The sequence below is a fragment of the Microtus pennsylvanicus genome, chromosome 9, assembly GCF_037038515.1.
Source record: "Microtus pennsylvanicus isolate mMicPen1 chromosome 9, mMicPen1.hap1, whole genome shotgun sequence".
NCBI classification, from domain to species: Eukaryota; Metazoa; Chordata; class Mammalia; order Rodentia; family Cricetidae; genus Microtus; species Microtus pennsylvanicus.
Genome location: NC_134587.1, coordinates 25,116,110 through 25,129,068, shown reverse-complemented (window position 1 = coordinate 25,129,068; position 12,959 = coordinate 25,116,110). Strand labels below are relative to the sequence as shown.

The 12,959-nt window shown below is 35.0% G+C and overlaps 1 protein-coding gene across 1 annotated transcript in view; it reads left to right on the top strand.

Moving 5' to 3' along the window:
- Galnt13 (polypeptide N-acetylgalactosaminyltransferase 13) overlaps positions 1-12,959 on the top strand; it is a 474,675-nt gene that overhangs the window by 60,234 nt on the left and 401,482 nt on the right. Inside the window, exon 3 of the mRNA XM_075985188.1 lies at positions 6,179-6,418. Coding sequence (XP_075841303.1) covers positions 6,277-6,418 — 142 coding nt within the window. The 5' untranslated portion in view covers positions 6,179-6,276. The remainder of the gene's footprint in view (positions 1-6,178; positions 6,419-12,959) is intronic.

The window sequence follows — 12,959 nt, the reverse complement described above, 5'->3', positions numbered from 1 at the left end:
AGAGATTTCTTTTACATATTTAAAATTAAATTTATATGTTTTAGTGTGTGAGTGGTTGGGGTGGGCTCATGTTCCTTGGAATATGTATGGCCAGGAAAGAACGTGCAGGATTCGGTTCTCTGTTCTCATCATATATGTGGGTCCGAGGAGAAACATTAGGTCCTCACTCTTGGTGGCCTGCTAGCTGAGCTTTATCACTAGCCCTTTTGGAGTTTTCTACGTGTCTGTTACATGGCTCTCTTCAGACTGTATTTTCTTGTGACCGTTACTGTGGGCATGCCTGTTTGTGTTCATTTCTCTTCCTACATCAACTGTGATGTTAAGACTTCAGCATATAACTTTTTAGCTGCGGGAGTAGTGAGATCATTTTTTCTATAGTGACAAGTATTAGAGTTTTTAAAATATTTTGAATAGGTTTTAGTATTTTAGAGTAAATAAGAACATGGAAGAGAGATATGAAATCCTGTTTTTATGTAGTTTGTCTTGTATCAAGATACAATGGGAAAATCAGTTTTTAAATATATCATAGATAGATACTTAAAATATGAGGTCATAGGAAGAGCATATGTGTTATTTTTTTGTGTGTTGATAGGGAATAAGAGCAAGGGATCCATCAACTTATCTCTAACTTGAGCTAAGAGTATGTGCTCATGCTAACAATTGGCATATTTAAGAAACATCCAAAGTCCAGGATGAGATGAAAAAGGCTGTAAATAAAAGGAACTCTTTTATATCTTATATAAATTCTTTGATAAAACAAAATTTGATGTATTAGAGAATCTTTATACTTAGATATGATATGTTTTTACTTTACAAATGAAGTTTAATTTTTCTAAAAGTAAAATACACAGATCTCAAGTGCACAAATTCTAATGAGGTTTTAGTATCATAAAATCTGTATAATTCATACCCTTCAGAGGATTCATTTATTAAAGGTAATATTTCTGTTTTATAATGGTTTTATATTTCAAGTCCCTAAACATTCACATACTGGAGATGCATTGTGTCTTCAAGGGTTCATGTGTGTCCTAATGCCTTTTCCTTGTCATGATGGTAATTCTGAAAATAATATTACTGTTATTAATAATACTGCTAGCTAATATATGTTGGGTGCCTCCCAAGTCACATGCAACTTTGCAAGTTTTACATGCCTTAATCATTTTATATTTATCTCAGCCTTTTGTAATAGCTGCTATTGCTTATGCTTTATCGACAGAAAAAAATCAAGTGAAAGTGTAAAGACACACACAAAAAAAACTTATTAAAAAATTTTAATTAATTTTATTGAGCTATACATTTTTCTCTGCTCTCCTTCCTTCCTTTCACTCCCCTCCCCTTCTATCATCTCCCATGCTCCCCATACTCCCAGTCTACTCAGGAGATCTTGTCTTTTTATACTTCCCATGTAGATTAGATCCATGTCTTATGGTTCTCATTGTTATCTAGGTTTCTGGGATTGTGAATTGTAGGCTGGCTTTTCTTTGCTTTATGTGTAAAAGCCACTTATGAGTAGGGTAAAGGGAACACTCATGCATTGCTGGTGGGAGTGCAAACTGGTACAGCCACTTTGGATATCAGTAAGGTGATTTCTCAGAAAATTAAAACAACCTTCGTCAAGACCCAGCAATACCACTTTTGGGTAAATACTCAATGGATGCTCAATCGTTCCACAAGGACATGTGCTCAACTATGTTCATAGCAGCATTGTTTGTCATAGCCAGAACCTGGAAACAACCTAAATGCCCCTCCATGGAAGAATGGATAAAAAAAATGCGGTACATTTATACAATAGAGCACTACATAGCAGAAAAAAGTAATGGCATCTTGAGATTTGCAGGCAGATGAATGGAGCTAGATAACATCACATTAAGTGAGGTAACTCAGATCCAGAGACACACACAACTTTTGCTAGACTGTTTCTTATTGGTTGAATTAAATACTATGACCTATTTCTCCTTTGTTCAAATACAAGTGAGGAAACATCTTTCCTTCTATTCCACAATCTTTACCCAAAAGTTGTGTTTAATTTTACCTTTGCTGTCCTCCTTGAATCTGAATATATACCTTTTAGTATGATACATATTTTTATAAAGACTTTTGAATTTGCCTGTGAGTAGATTCTCCCAATGTGTATTAAGTTTTTTTTTCCTTTCAAGGCAATCATATCTGGATCTAAAAGAGCATAAATTTTGATTCCTAGTAACTGTATTTATTGGTCTCTAAAGAAAAAAATGAACAATGTCATGTTCATTCACAGCACTTTTTTATTTATCTACAACATTAATAGTTTGAACAGTGCCTGAAACTTCTGGAAGCTCTATCAGCACTCTCAAACTAGCTTCTAGAATACTCTGACAACATTAAGTACAACCTCATAAAATAGATTGAAAAAAATTTCTCTCATTATGCAATTTTCTATTAAAGAGAATATCTGCCTACCAATAAAAAATGCCTAATAGCAACTAAGCTAGAATCCCCAGGGAAATAATAGCCCTCTGGTTGAAAAACAAAACCAAGCAACTAATCCCTCACAAGCCTTTTCTTCTTACCATAATACCATTGTTGCTGACTCCCTTATATTTTATCTAGATTTCATTTTATAGTAAAGGTAGGAAAATACTGAATGTTTCTAAGTAAAAGTCCAATAATATCTTGTGTAATATTATTTATGTGGCAAGAAAGAAAGGAATGGGATTTACAAGAGGGAATTTACTGTTTATTGTATCTTAAAAGCTTCCTCCCTAGAGAAATACCTGACAAAGCAAAATGCTGCTATGCATGGAGTTTGTTGTGTACCTTAAATCTCTGCACTCAAGAGGTTGAGACAAGAGGATTGTAAGATCAAGGCCCACAGAGAATATATAGTGATAGTCTGTCTCAATTTTTCCTTAAAGAAAAACAAATAATTAAAAATCAACCGGGAAATAATCATACTAAAAGATCTTTGAACTACTTAGGAAAACAGCCAGATGAACCTGTTTGTACAGATTGCTAATGCTCCCTGCTGGATCAGTCAGTCAGAGATGCTGCTGAACTTTCCTTTCTTCTTTCCCTAGGAAACAAAACAATACGTGCAGAGAAGTAGAAGCTTATTAGAATAAAAACATAACGCGGATGCTGATTCTCTTAAATAAACCCAGGTTACTGGCTTTGCTTATGTTGGTTAGTTGTTATGCACATCGTCATCTTTCCACTCGATCAGGCTTGTTTTCATAAGGAGTATTAGAAGACACACACGAGGCAATTATTCCATATGGACTACAGGATTAAAAGGCTGCTTCCAGGTAGAGATTGAGTTAAGTTACACGCAGAATTAGAAACTGAAAATAGATACAGTTAGAGTGCCTTATAACTAGACAAGAATATCCAGCAGCTACATTTCACCACTGAAATGGTTGCGTTGGACTCCTCTCAGTGCTAGGGTCTTGCAGTGCAGATTGAAGAGGCTGTGGAAGGACGACAATGTGAATAATTCCTGAAGGAGTAATAGGGCATGATTTGACTTTCTATCATAACTGAAGTTAAAATTAAATTCTTCAAAACCTCCGTTGCCAGACTCTTATTAGGAAATGACTTATCTTAGGGATTTTAATATTTAATATTACGTTATTTCAGATTTTTTGCAGTAATACTCATACTTTAAAAAAATTCTCCCTCATCTTGCCTGAACCTCATAACATTTTGCGAGGCAGATAGGGCAGAAAAGATGTTATCAATAAAAATGATGTGCACAGAGAGGCACAATGCCTAAAGTCATATTTTCCCAGTGCTCCTCTTGTCCTTAGATCATTTCCTGTAAGGTTTCTCTGCTAGGGTAGCAGAGCTGATTCAGTAGGTATTGTTGTTATATACACTTTTTTTTGGTAAGTTTTTCTTTTAACACAACAAAATGAAGTTGCGAATTTTATCTTAGAGTCAAGGAAAGAGAAACAAATTTATAGACTCACATGTTTCCTATCACAGGTTTAGAAACACACAGTGGTAGGAATGCAAGTAGGAGAGTTGTGCCTTGGTTACTAGGACTGGAGGCTGAGTTCTAATATTTAGCTTTTGTTTTTATATACAAGTAAAACAGAAGGGAAATGCACTAGATAATTTGCATTCCAACTTTGTTCTTTTCAAGAAAAAGCGAACTCCAAATATTATGCACTTTTTGGATTTGTACGTGTTATCCATCTCTGTCCTTTTGCAAATATTTATTCATATTTCTCTGGATAAATATAAATTTTGTGTTGTTATTGAGATTACAATCTTAGTCAGACAGTGGTAGTGCATGCCTTTTATCCCAGTATTTAGAAGCAGAGGTAGGTAGATCTCTGAGAGTTTGAGGGCAGTTTAGTCTACGAGAGAGTTCTAGGACAGCCAGGACTGTTAGAAAGAGAAGCCCTGTCTCAAAAAACAAAACACACGCACACAGGCATGCACGCATGTGTACTCACGCACGCATGCACAGAGACAACAACCAAAAAGAAAGAATGAAAGAAAGAAAGAAAGAAGGAAGGAAGGAAGGAAGGAAGGAAGGAAGGAAAGAAAAAAGGAAGGAAGAAAGAACAAGGAAATGAAAATGAAAGAAAGAAAGAAAGAAAGAAAGAAAGAAAGAAGGAAGGAAGAACAAGGAAATAAAGAAAATGAAAGAAAGAAAGAAGGAAAGAGATTAAAATCTTTGCTCTACTTAGTTTTTACTTTCACTTTGTGGATTTTGAGTTTGATTGTTACTAGTTTCCATTGATTATCACTGGCAACATTTCTGTTGTCTTATTCGACTAAACCAGTTACATTAATTTAAAAAGCTCTTTACTTTAGAAAATTGCACTTTTTGTTACTATTTTGAAACATAATTATGAAGTATATCAATTATCTTTGTATTTAATGTTATTCACCTAAAGTACCTCTGCCCAAACTATGTTATTTATCTTGCTTACATTTAGCAATTTGTACTTTACTTGATATTTATTCATTTATTTGTGGTACTGGAAATTGAACCTAGGTCTTTGCACATGCTAATCGAGGACTCTCTACTTGATTGGTAATTTTTCCTTTTATTGAAAATAGATTTTCCTCCAACACAAGATATCCTAATTAGAATTTTCCCTCTCTCTATTACTCTCATTTTCTCACCACTACCACTGCCATTCAGATTCATACTTGATGCTATTTTAAATGAAGCAAGTGATATCAGATTATTTTTGATCTGATGTGTTTGTTACACAGAAACTAGTTGCACAGTTATCCTCAATGCAATATACATAAACAAATATGTATAAAGCATTAATTTATATTTCTTTGGATGCTTCTGAAAAATTTTATACCTCTTTTATTTTTCTTTTACAATGCATATTTTTTTGCTTATTTTTCATCAATATGTTGTTTCTCACTGATAAATAGTTCAAATACACACTATATACTATGATATACATTTCCTGTGCATCGTTCAATATAAACCACATAATTTTAGAACTAGCAAATACTGATTTATTTCATAAATAGCTTATAAATTGATCATCTAATCATCTAAGAGCCTTTTTTAAAACTTTTTTTTGGTTTGTTTTTAAAGGTTTCTGACTGTCCTGAAATTCACATTGTTAAGCAGGCTGGCCTTGAATGCAAAGATTTGCCTGTCTGTGCCTCTCTATTGCTAGGATTAAAGGCATACATCACTGCCACTACCCTCTGGCTAATTATTAATTGTCAATTGTTTCTTAAAATAATTTGTTAGTTGTTAGCTATTACTTGAAATCCATTGTAAACTTGATCACACTTAACCCTAGCAAATCTTTAGAAGAGCTATTCTTAGGCTTATTTCACAGTTGCAATACAATATTGTCTTACTAACAGAACTCTGTCAAGGCAAATTTGAAGTGTGCTCCTTGACATCCTAGTGATATAGAGGACAGAATAATAAAGTATAAGGTAGAGTCAACACCACTTGATAAAAGTCAAATAGTTTGTCAAAGTCCCAATCAGCAGAGCTGTGAGAGTTCATGGACCATATGTCAGAATCTTAGTGACCTGGAATGGTAAAGCCTGTGAGGGTTTTAGTTTTGCATTTGAGGACCTGGATGCTGATATATCTGGGAGAATGAACTAAGTCATTTATTTTGTATTCTAGCTCTCCTCTGTGCAAAACCTTCCTGTATCATAACGACAATTCTTTCTCTTTTTTTTTGTTCTAATCTAGTGGGATGCATCCTGCTTTTGTCCTGGAGTTCAGCTCTTTGCCTTGGATTTATCTCAGGAACATTCGTCTTCAGTCTCCCATATAACTAGAAATCCAGCATGAGGAGATTTGTCTACTGCAAGGTGGTCCTGGCCACATCACTGATGTGGGTCCTGGTTGACGTCTTCTTACTCCTGTACTTCAGCGAGTGTAATAAATGCGATGACAAGAAGGAGAGATCCCTGCTGCCTGCACTGAGGGGTGAGTGGTCGTGGAGAAAGAGGTGCTGGTGCACAACCAAACAGGAAAATCGCAATAGATGAGATCTGTCTTACAGAGTTAGAAGGACATTTTAGCTGAACTGTTCATGTATATTTAAAAGTGTGGAAGTTGGTATAGTCGTGTAGCCATAGGTGTCTTTTTGGAAGAAATGACAGCAGCTAGCCAAACTCTAACATATCTTCCAATTTCTACCATTCCAGTATCCTCTGATGACTTATCAAGAATTAGTTGAGGAATATTTAGATTAGGTAGAATCCCAAGTCTTTGCTTTAACAAGACAATCATTTTTAAAGATCAAGCACATAACATAGAAAGGAAATACTAGAACGAGACAGGTGGGGAATGTAGACAGTTGGAGATAGATTTGATAAGACAGCTGCATAATTTCTAAAGCAGCTGCTGTAAGAGCCAGTTGTTAAGTCAAAATGCATTAATGACCACATTCGTTTCATAGGCCATTAGAATGTTAGCTCCAGGTTACGAGCAAAAATAATTTTAGGCATATTATAAAGTCACTTTACCTAATATTTTCTTTTTTTAAGGGCCAGTTTCAAAGACTAGACAGCAACAAATTATAAACAAATATGACAATGTATGTTAAATGGTGATTTTTTAAGTAAGGCATGAGTTTAGGTGTCTGCATTTTTTTATTCTGTTCTTTATGATATCAAAATCCAAAGTATATGTATTTCTCAAAAATGATAAATGTGAATTACAAAGTTCAAAATGTACTCAAGGTTGTTCTATGCCTTGAATTATAATGGATTCTATGCTTAATAATAATATTTATAATATATACATACAAAATAAATGTTTACCTTTGAGTTTAAGATTGAACGTTTGAATCTATAAATTAATCTGTTTTTTTCATTTTTAATTGATGTAATATAATTTTAATGCAATAATTTATAGATCTTTAGTCAAAATAAATGCAATTTAATTGGCACTGTTCAACTGGAGGAATCTTAGAAGGCATGGACTATTCCTGAAAATTAGTTTTAGTTCAGAGTGTTTTGGACATCTTGCTAAAATGATCTTTCTCACTTGGAAAGATTATAAGTATCTTCCCCCTTTCAAAATGGGCCTGCCACTTTTGGTGTATAGATAGTTCATGTGTATTTTCAGCCCTTTTCCCACCATTATTCAGTGGGGAGGACCTTACGGGTTCACTTTTGATGAATGAACATGGAATGGATTTCCTGATGTTTGATGAAAACTCTAGAATCAGCTACTCAGCATCTTTGCTGGAGTCCTTGAACTGCTGCTTGACTGAAAGCAGAAGTGTTTTTGATGTATTGTGTCGGTGTAGAATGCTAACTTTAGCATTTGTGCAGAGGAGACATCTAGTTTGGTCACAGAGAAATACTATAGTCCAACTCAGCAAAACTAGAGTGGTCTTTTCTACAAGTACCAAAAACATGCAACTTTGCTGATTTATGCCTTTAGTTCAGACTTCTAAATCTCTGAATGTGAAATATGATTCTGTGAAGCAAAGTACTTTTTCTGGATCTTATTTTGAGAACATAGACTCAGTTGTAAGAAATTGTCATGGTCTGTTAGGACTTCCATAATGACACAGGCTTGGTGTTGCCTACACAATGGGGATTTGTTTTTTATGGTTTCAGAAACTAGAAAGTCTAAGATCAAGGTATTTGTAAAGTCTCCAGCAAACCCAGGTCAAATAGCTAGATGCAGAGCCAGGATTCTGGCCTTCCGTCTCTCTCTGCATCTCCAATACGTGTTGCAGAGATCTGGTTCCTCAGCCATTTGTCCTGGGTTTCTTTGAAACCTAACATTGCTGAATGATATGGTGTCTTGGGATACCGATTTCTTATAAAAGGCAGTCTTCCTGCTAACCTCACAAGGCTGGTAGTTGAAGCATACCTAGGAAAGTTTTTCCTTTGCTGACATGACTCTGAAGTTTTAATATTAAGTACATTTAGTATTAAGTAAAATTCTTAATAGTAAGTAAATTTTTAGAAAGTATAGTTCAAAATCAGCAATGATATTGAAGTGCTGTTAAAAAATCTAACTTGGGAAAAGGAAAGAATGTGGGATTCTAAATAGGAAGAGGGACGTGATAAATGCTGAAGTAGAAGTGGGTAAAATAACAGGATTTCTGAAAATCCCATAAAGATTCATGCTGTAAAGAATACACATTCAAATAAAAAGCCAGAAAACAAACTATCATACATGTAAGCCTTTGCATAGGTATGTATAAATAGTTTAAACAAAATCTTCTCATCTGGGCTGACAATGTTTCTTCCAAGAGCCGAAGATTATTACCAAAGTACCAACATCAGGCATGAAAGGCACTCTCTTGAGTTGTTGATGAGGGTTGTCCAGGAGACTCCCAAAACATTACAGGCTATTGCTTTGCTCTTGATTGACTCCCAAAGGTGGAAGGTAAGACCATATTGCTAAAGAAACCATGCACTTCAGACCCAGGATTCAGGGTCCTTGATTTGGAACTGGCCTGAAACCCTCCTACCTGAGGACTAGATTTCATGGTACTAAAAGCCTCCTAAGGAAGAAAGCAACTAACAGTTCTTCCCAACTAAGATATCTATCAGCCACAGCAATGACCAGGATGACACAGTAAACCAATGGCTACTCTAGGGGCATCCATACCTGTGTAGTAACTACTAACTCTCTAATTGGACTTAAGACCATTTCAGCTAGAAGGAAATTAAGACTGGTACTGGAAACAGGCTACTATGCAGGACTAGTGACATCATGGATTGGTAGAGAACCTACAAACAGCATAATCCTCTAACTACATTATAAATATTTGTTGTTATACCCACAGATAAATGTAGGTCTCACCCCTCCTCAAAGAAACTTCCCTTTACAACCAATGGGAACCATTATACAAAACCAGAGGGAAAAAAGATGCAGAGTTCTCAAGACTGGTGCCATAGGATATATCTACAAAACATCGTCCTCACTTATGACTCAGAGAACATTGTGGAAGGCAGGACAGAAAAAATTGTAAGACCTAAAGATCAGTGAGTTTTCTCTAATATTGTGTCTCCTACGAATGTCAAATAATACACGCATGAACTCTCAGCAACATGGCTGCCTAAAGAAAAACTGAATGAGGACAGCAGCACTAAGCATTATAAAGTGCATAGGGGAAAGGGCAGGAGGTCTCAACCCTAGAGAAAAACTACAGGCATTTAATGAATGCTGAGAGCCGATAAAGTCTTTCCTAGGGAAGAGCATACCAATTGGTTATCTAACATAAAATGCTCAGCCCTAAAAGCAAAGACACAAGGAACACTATACAGACTGAGGAGAGTGTATTTATATATTTAAGAATATATACATACACACATACAATTTTATGTAACAAAAATTAATGAAGGAAGACGGCATGGTTTGAAGAGATCAGGAAAATATATGGGATGGCTTAGAGGAAGGAAAGGGAAGGGGGAAATGATGTATTTATGTTAAAAGCTCAACAAGCAAAAGAAATCATTAAATAATTGAAACAAGTGATACATTTCTTTTATTTATTGAATACTGGGCTGTGCCCTGAGTCATGGACAAATTCAGTCAAATGGGCCATGGTTTGAAGCATCACACACCCTAGCCTCCTAAGTTAAGGCCCATTACAAAGTAGAAAGGAGTGATTGCTGACGGAAAAGCTGTTCTCACAATTGAAGGTCTTGAAGGAGGGGAGTTATCCTGCTGCATGAGAGTTGGGAGAGAAATGACAGCAGAAGGAATAAAGTAATTTTCAAAAATAAAGAGACATGAAATCTATAAGTTAGCTGATCATAACTCAACCTGGTGTAGAAAGAATTACTATATTCTACATTGAAAGCTAGGATAAAGAAGAGAGTTTAAAAAATTTTGAGTGGCTGGAGAGGAATCCTAACATGTCCTTAGGTGCAGTGGTGTTACTGAAATGTGTTAGAAAGGCACAGACACTTAGAAGGATACAATCACACATACACTGCAATAGCAGGGACGGTTTTATCTTGATTCACATAATTAGTGATTTAAGAATTATCTATTTATAGAAGTATTCAAGTTAGATGGTAACTAATAGAATAATAACTCATTTAAGTTGTTCATGTTGCAAACTCTTAAGAACAAAAATGACTTCCTTACTGTAAAATTTAATTTTGATATTTTAAAAACTAGTTTCTTAAGTTCTAATTCACCACAGTATGTGTGTATATATCATATATGTACATTTTTATTCATAGATTTACCTCTGTAAACTATTAAAATGCAATACTCATTTTTCTTATTTATTTAATGTATAATTACATTTTTACCTCACTCTTACTTATTCCATATCTACCTTCCACACTTCCTCTCAAAAATTCAAGTCCTCTTCTTTAACCCTGTTGTTACATATAAGGGAATAAACATACCAATACAATCTGCTGGGTCTGTCCATTGTTGCTTGCATGTGTGTATTTCCCAGACTAATCACTTGCTTTTGGAAAATCAATCAGGCATTCATTCCTGGGGCAAAGCAATTCTCTTCCAGTAGATATCAATTGCTTATAGCTTTTCACATAGGGGTGAGGTCCCATGTGATTTCTCCCATCTACATCAGGATGTTAATTGTTGAAATTGTTTCAATCTTCTTTAGGCAATCAAGTTGTTAGAATTTCATGAGTTTAGATTTTCCATAGAAGGTACAATCTCGCAATGGACTTCCTGATCCTCTGAATCTTACGATCTCTACATCCCCTCTTCTAGAATGTGCGTTGAGCCTTAGGTGCAAGAGTTATCTTGCAGTTCTTTCAGTTGGAGATGGGATTCCAGGGTTGCTTACTCTCTGTTCTTTGACTAGTTGTTAATTTCTGCAATTGTCTCCTTCTACTACAAAAAGAAGCTTCTATAATGCGGGGGAGAGCTTATGAGCACAAGGAGCTTGTGAGTCTAAGTGTTTAGAAGGCAGTAGAAAAATATATTGGTTTAGTGAAGTAGTAGCAGTAGATTGTCTTCTATGAGTCATGACCTCACTAGCCACAAATAGTTGGCTAGATTTCTAATAATTTTTTTTAATATTAAGTAAGATCAGATAACACATTTAATCAAGATTATTTGAGGGATGCTTTATATCAGTGCTAACGATAAAATCATAACAAAGGAGACATTGTGTGTATATTTGTCTCAGTGGTCAGATGACTATCACTGATGTGATCTTGACTTCATTCTCTAGTTTCACAAAATGAGCCAACCTACCATACAGGCATCATAAACACTGAAATGACCAGAAGACGTGTTCTTGTTTTCATGTGTATCAAGAAAAAGAGAAAGGAAAATCATATAAATGGAATGTCAGGATATCCATTCTATGTTATCAGGGGGCATGTAGCATGTGTAAGGAGAAAGTAAAGAAAGTAAAATCAGTAAGAGTCTATGTCATTTAAAGGGGAAATATGAATTTAGTTTCTATAAAGGCTATTAAGTATGATGATAACTGAATAGAGGGGACGGATGGCTCTACTAAATAACTAACCAATAAAATGACAACGGAAAATAAGATGCATCCACTGGCAATCAGTGCTATAAAAGGGGTGTGTTGTATCAGAAACAAATGATTAAGGTACATTTTCTGTTTATTTTGTCCATTCCTACCATTATTACAGAAGGCAGTGCCTGTCTTATGGGGCTTAATTAGCATTGCTAATATATGGTCTGATTTATATTTTGTGTGTTCTCATGATCATAGAATTTATGTTCATGATTTACATAAACAAATGAATTATTACAGAAAAAAGTGGGCCACAAATTTGTTGCTACGACAGATAACCTTAGCTTTGAATATTTAAAAGTATCTTTCATTGGTCTTGATAATTTAATTTGCCATCCCAATTTAGCCAATAGGTAGTTCAGAAGCTTTTCTTTGTTCCTTCCATAATTGTCTATGTTTCAGTGTCAATAGGGTTTTTATCACACAGAAGCTTAGAAAATGTCATTCCATATCTGTGCGTGCAATGTTGCTTTCAGGGAAGGAGTTCTTAAGGGAATGGCATTTCCAGTGGGTATTGTGGAATCAGTCTCCACAGAGGAGTGGTTTTGAGGATTTTGAAAAGGATCTCGTTAGTGGATATTTGACTCATACAGGAAATTCATGGAGAGAAAAAAAATCAGAAATGATGAATGAGGATGATAAAACAATACTGGAAGCTTTAAAATGGAAAGATCAAGAATAAATTAATCAATTTATAGAACAGATCTCAATGCTAATAAATGAGGAAACCCCTAATGAATACACCTTTGGGAGCAATTAAGGATTGTAAAATGTCAGATCATCTTATTGAGGTATCTATCCAAGTGGTTAATTTAATTTTGATGAGTTTTGAAAACCAGTTTCCTCGCTCTTCCTCATGATCGTGATATCATCCATGGGAAAATATTACCTTATAGTTCTGGTCACTTAATTTGTCATTTACTAGTCTGTTTTTTATAAACATTGGTTGGTCATATATTCTGGGAAATCTGAAGAGAGGAATGGTGTACCCATCAATTCCTACACTTGACTACATTT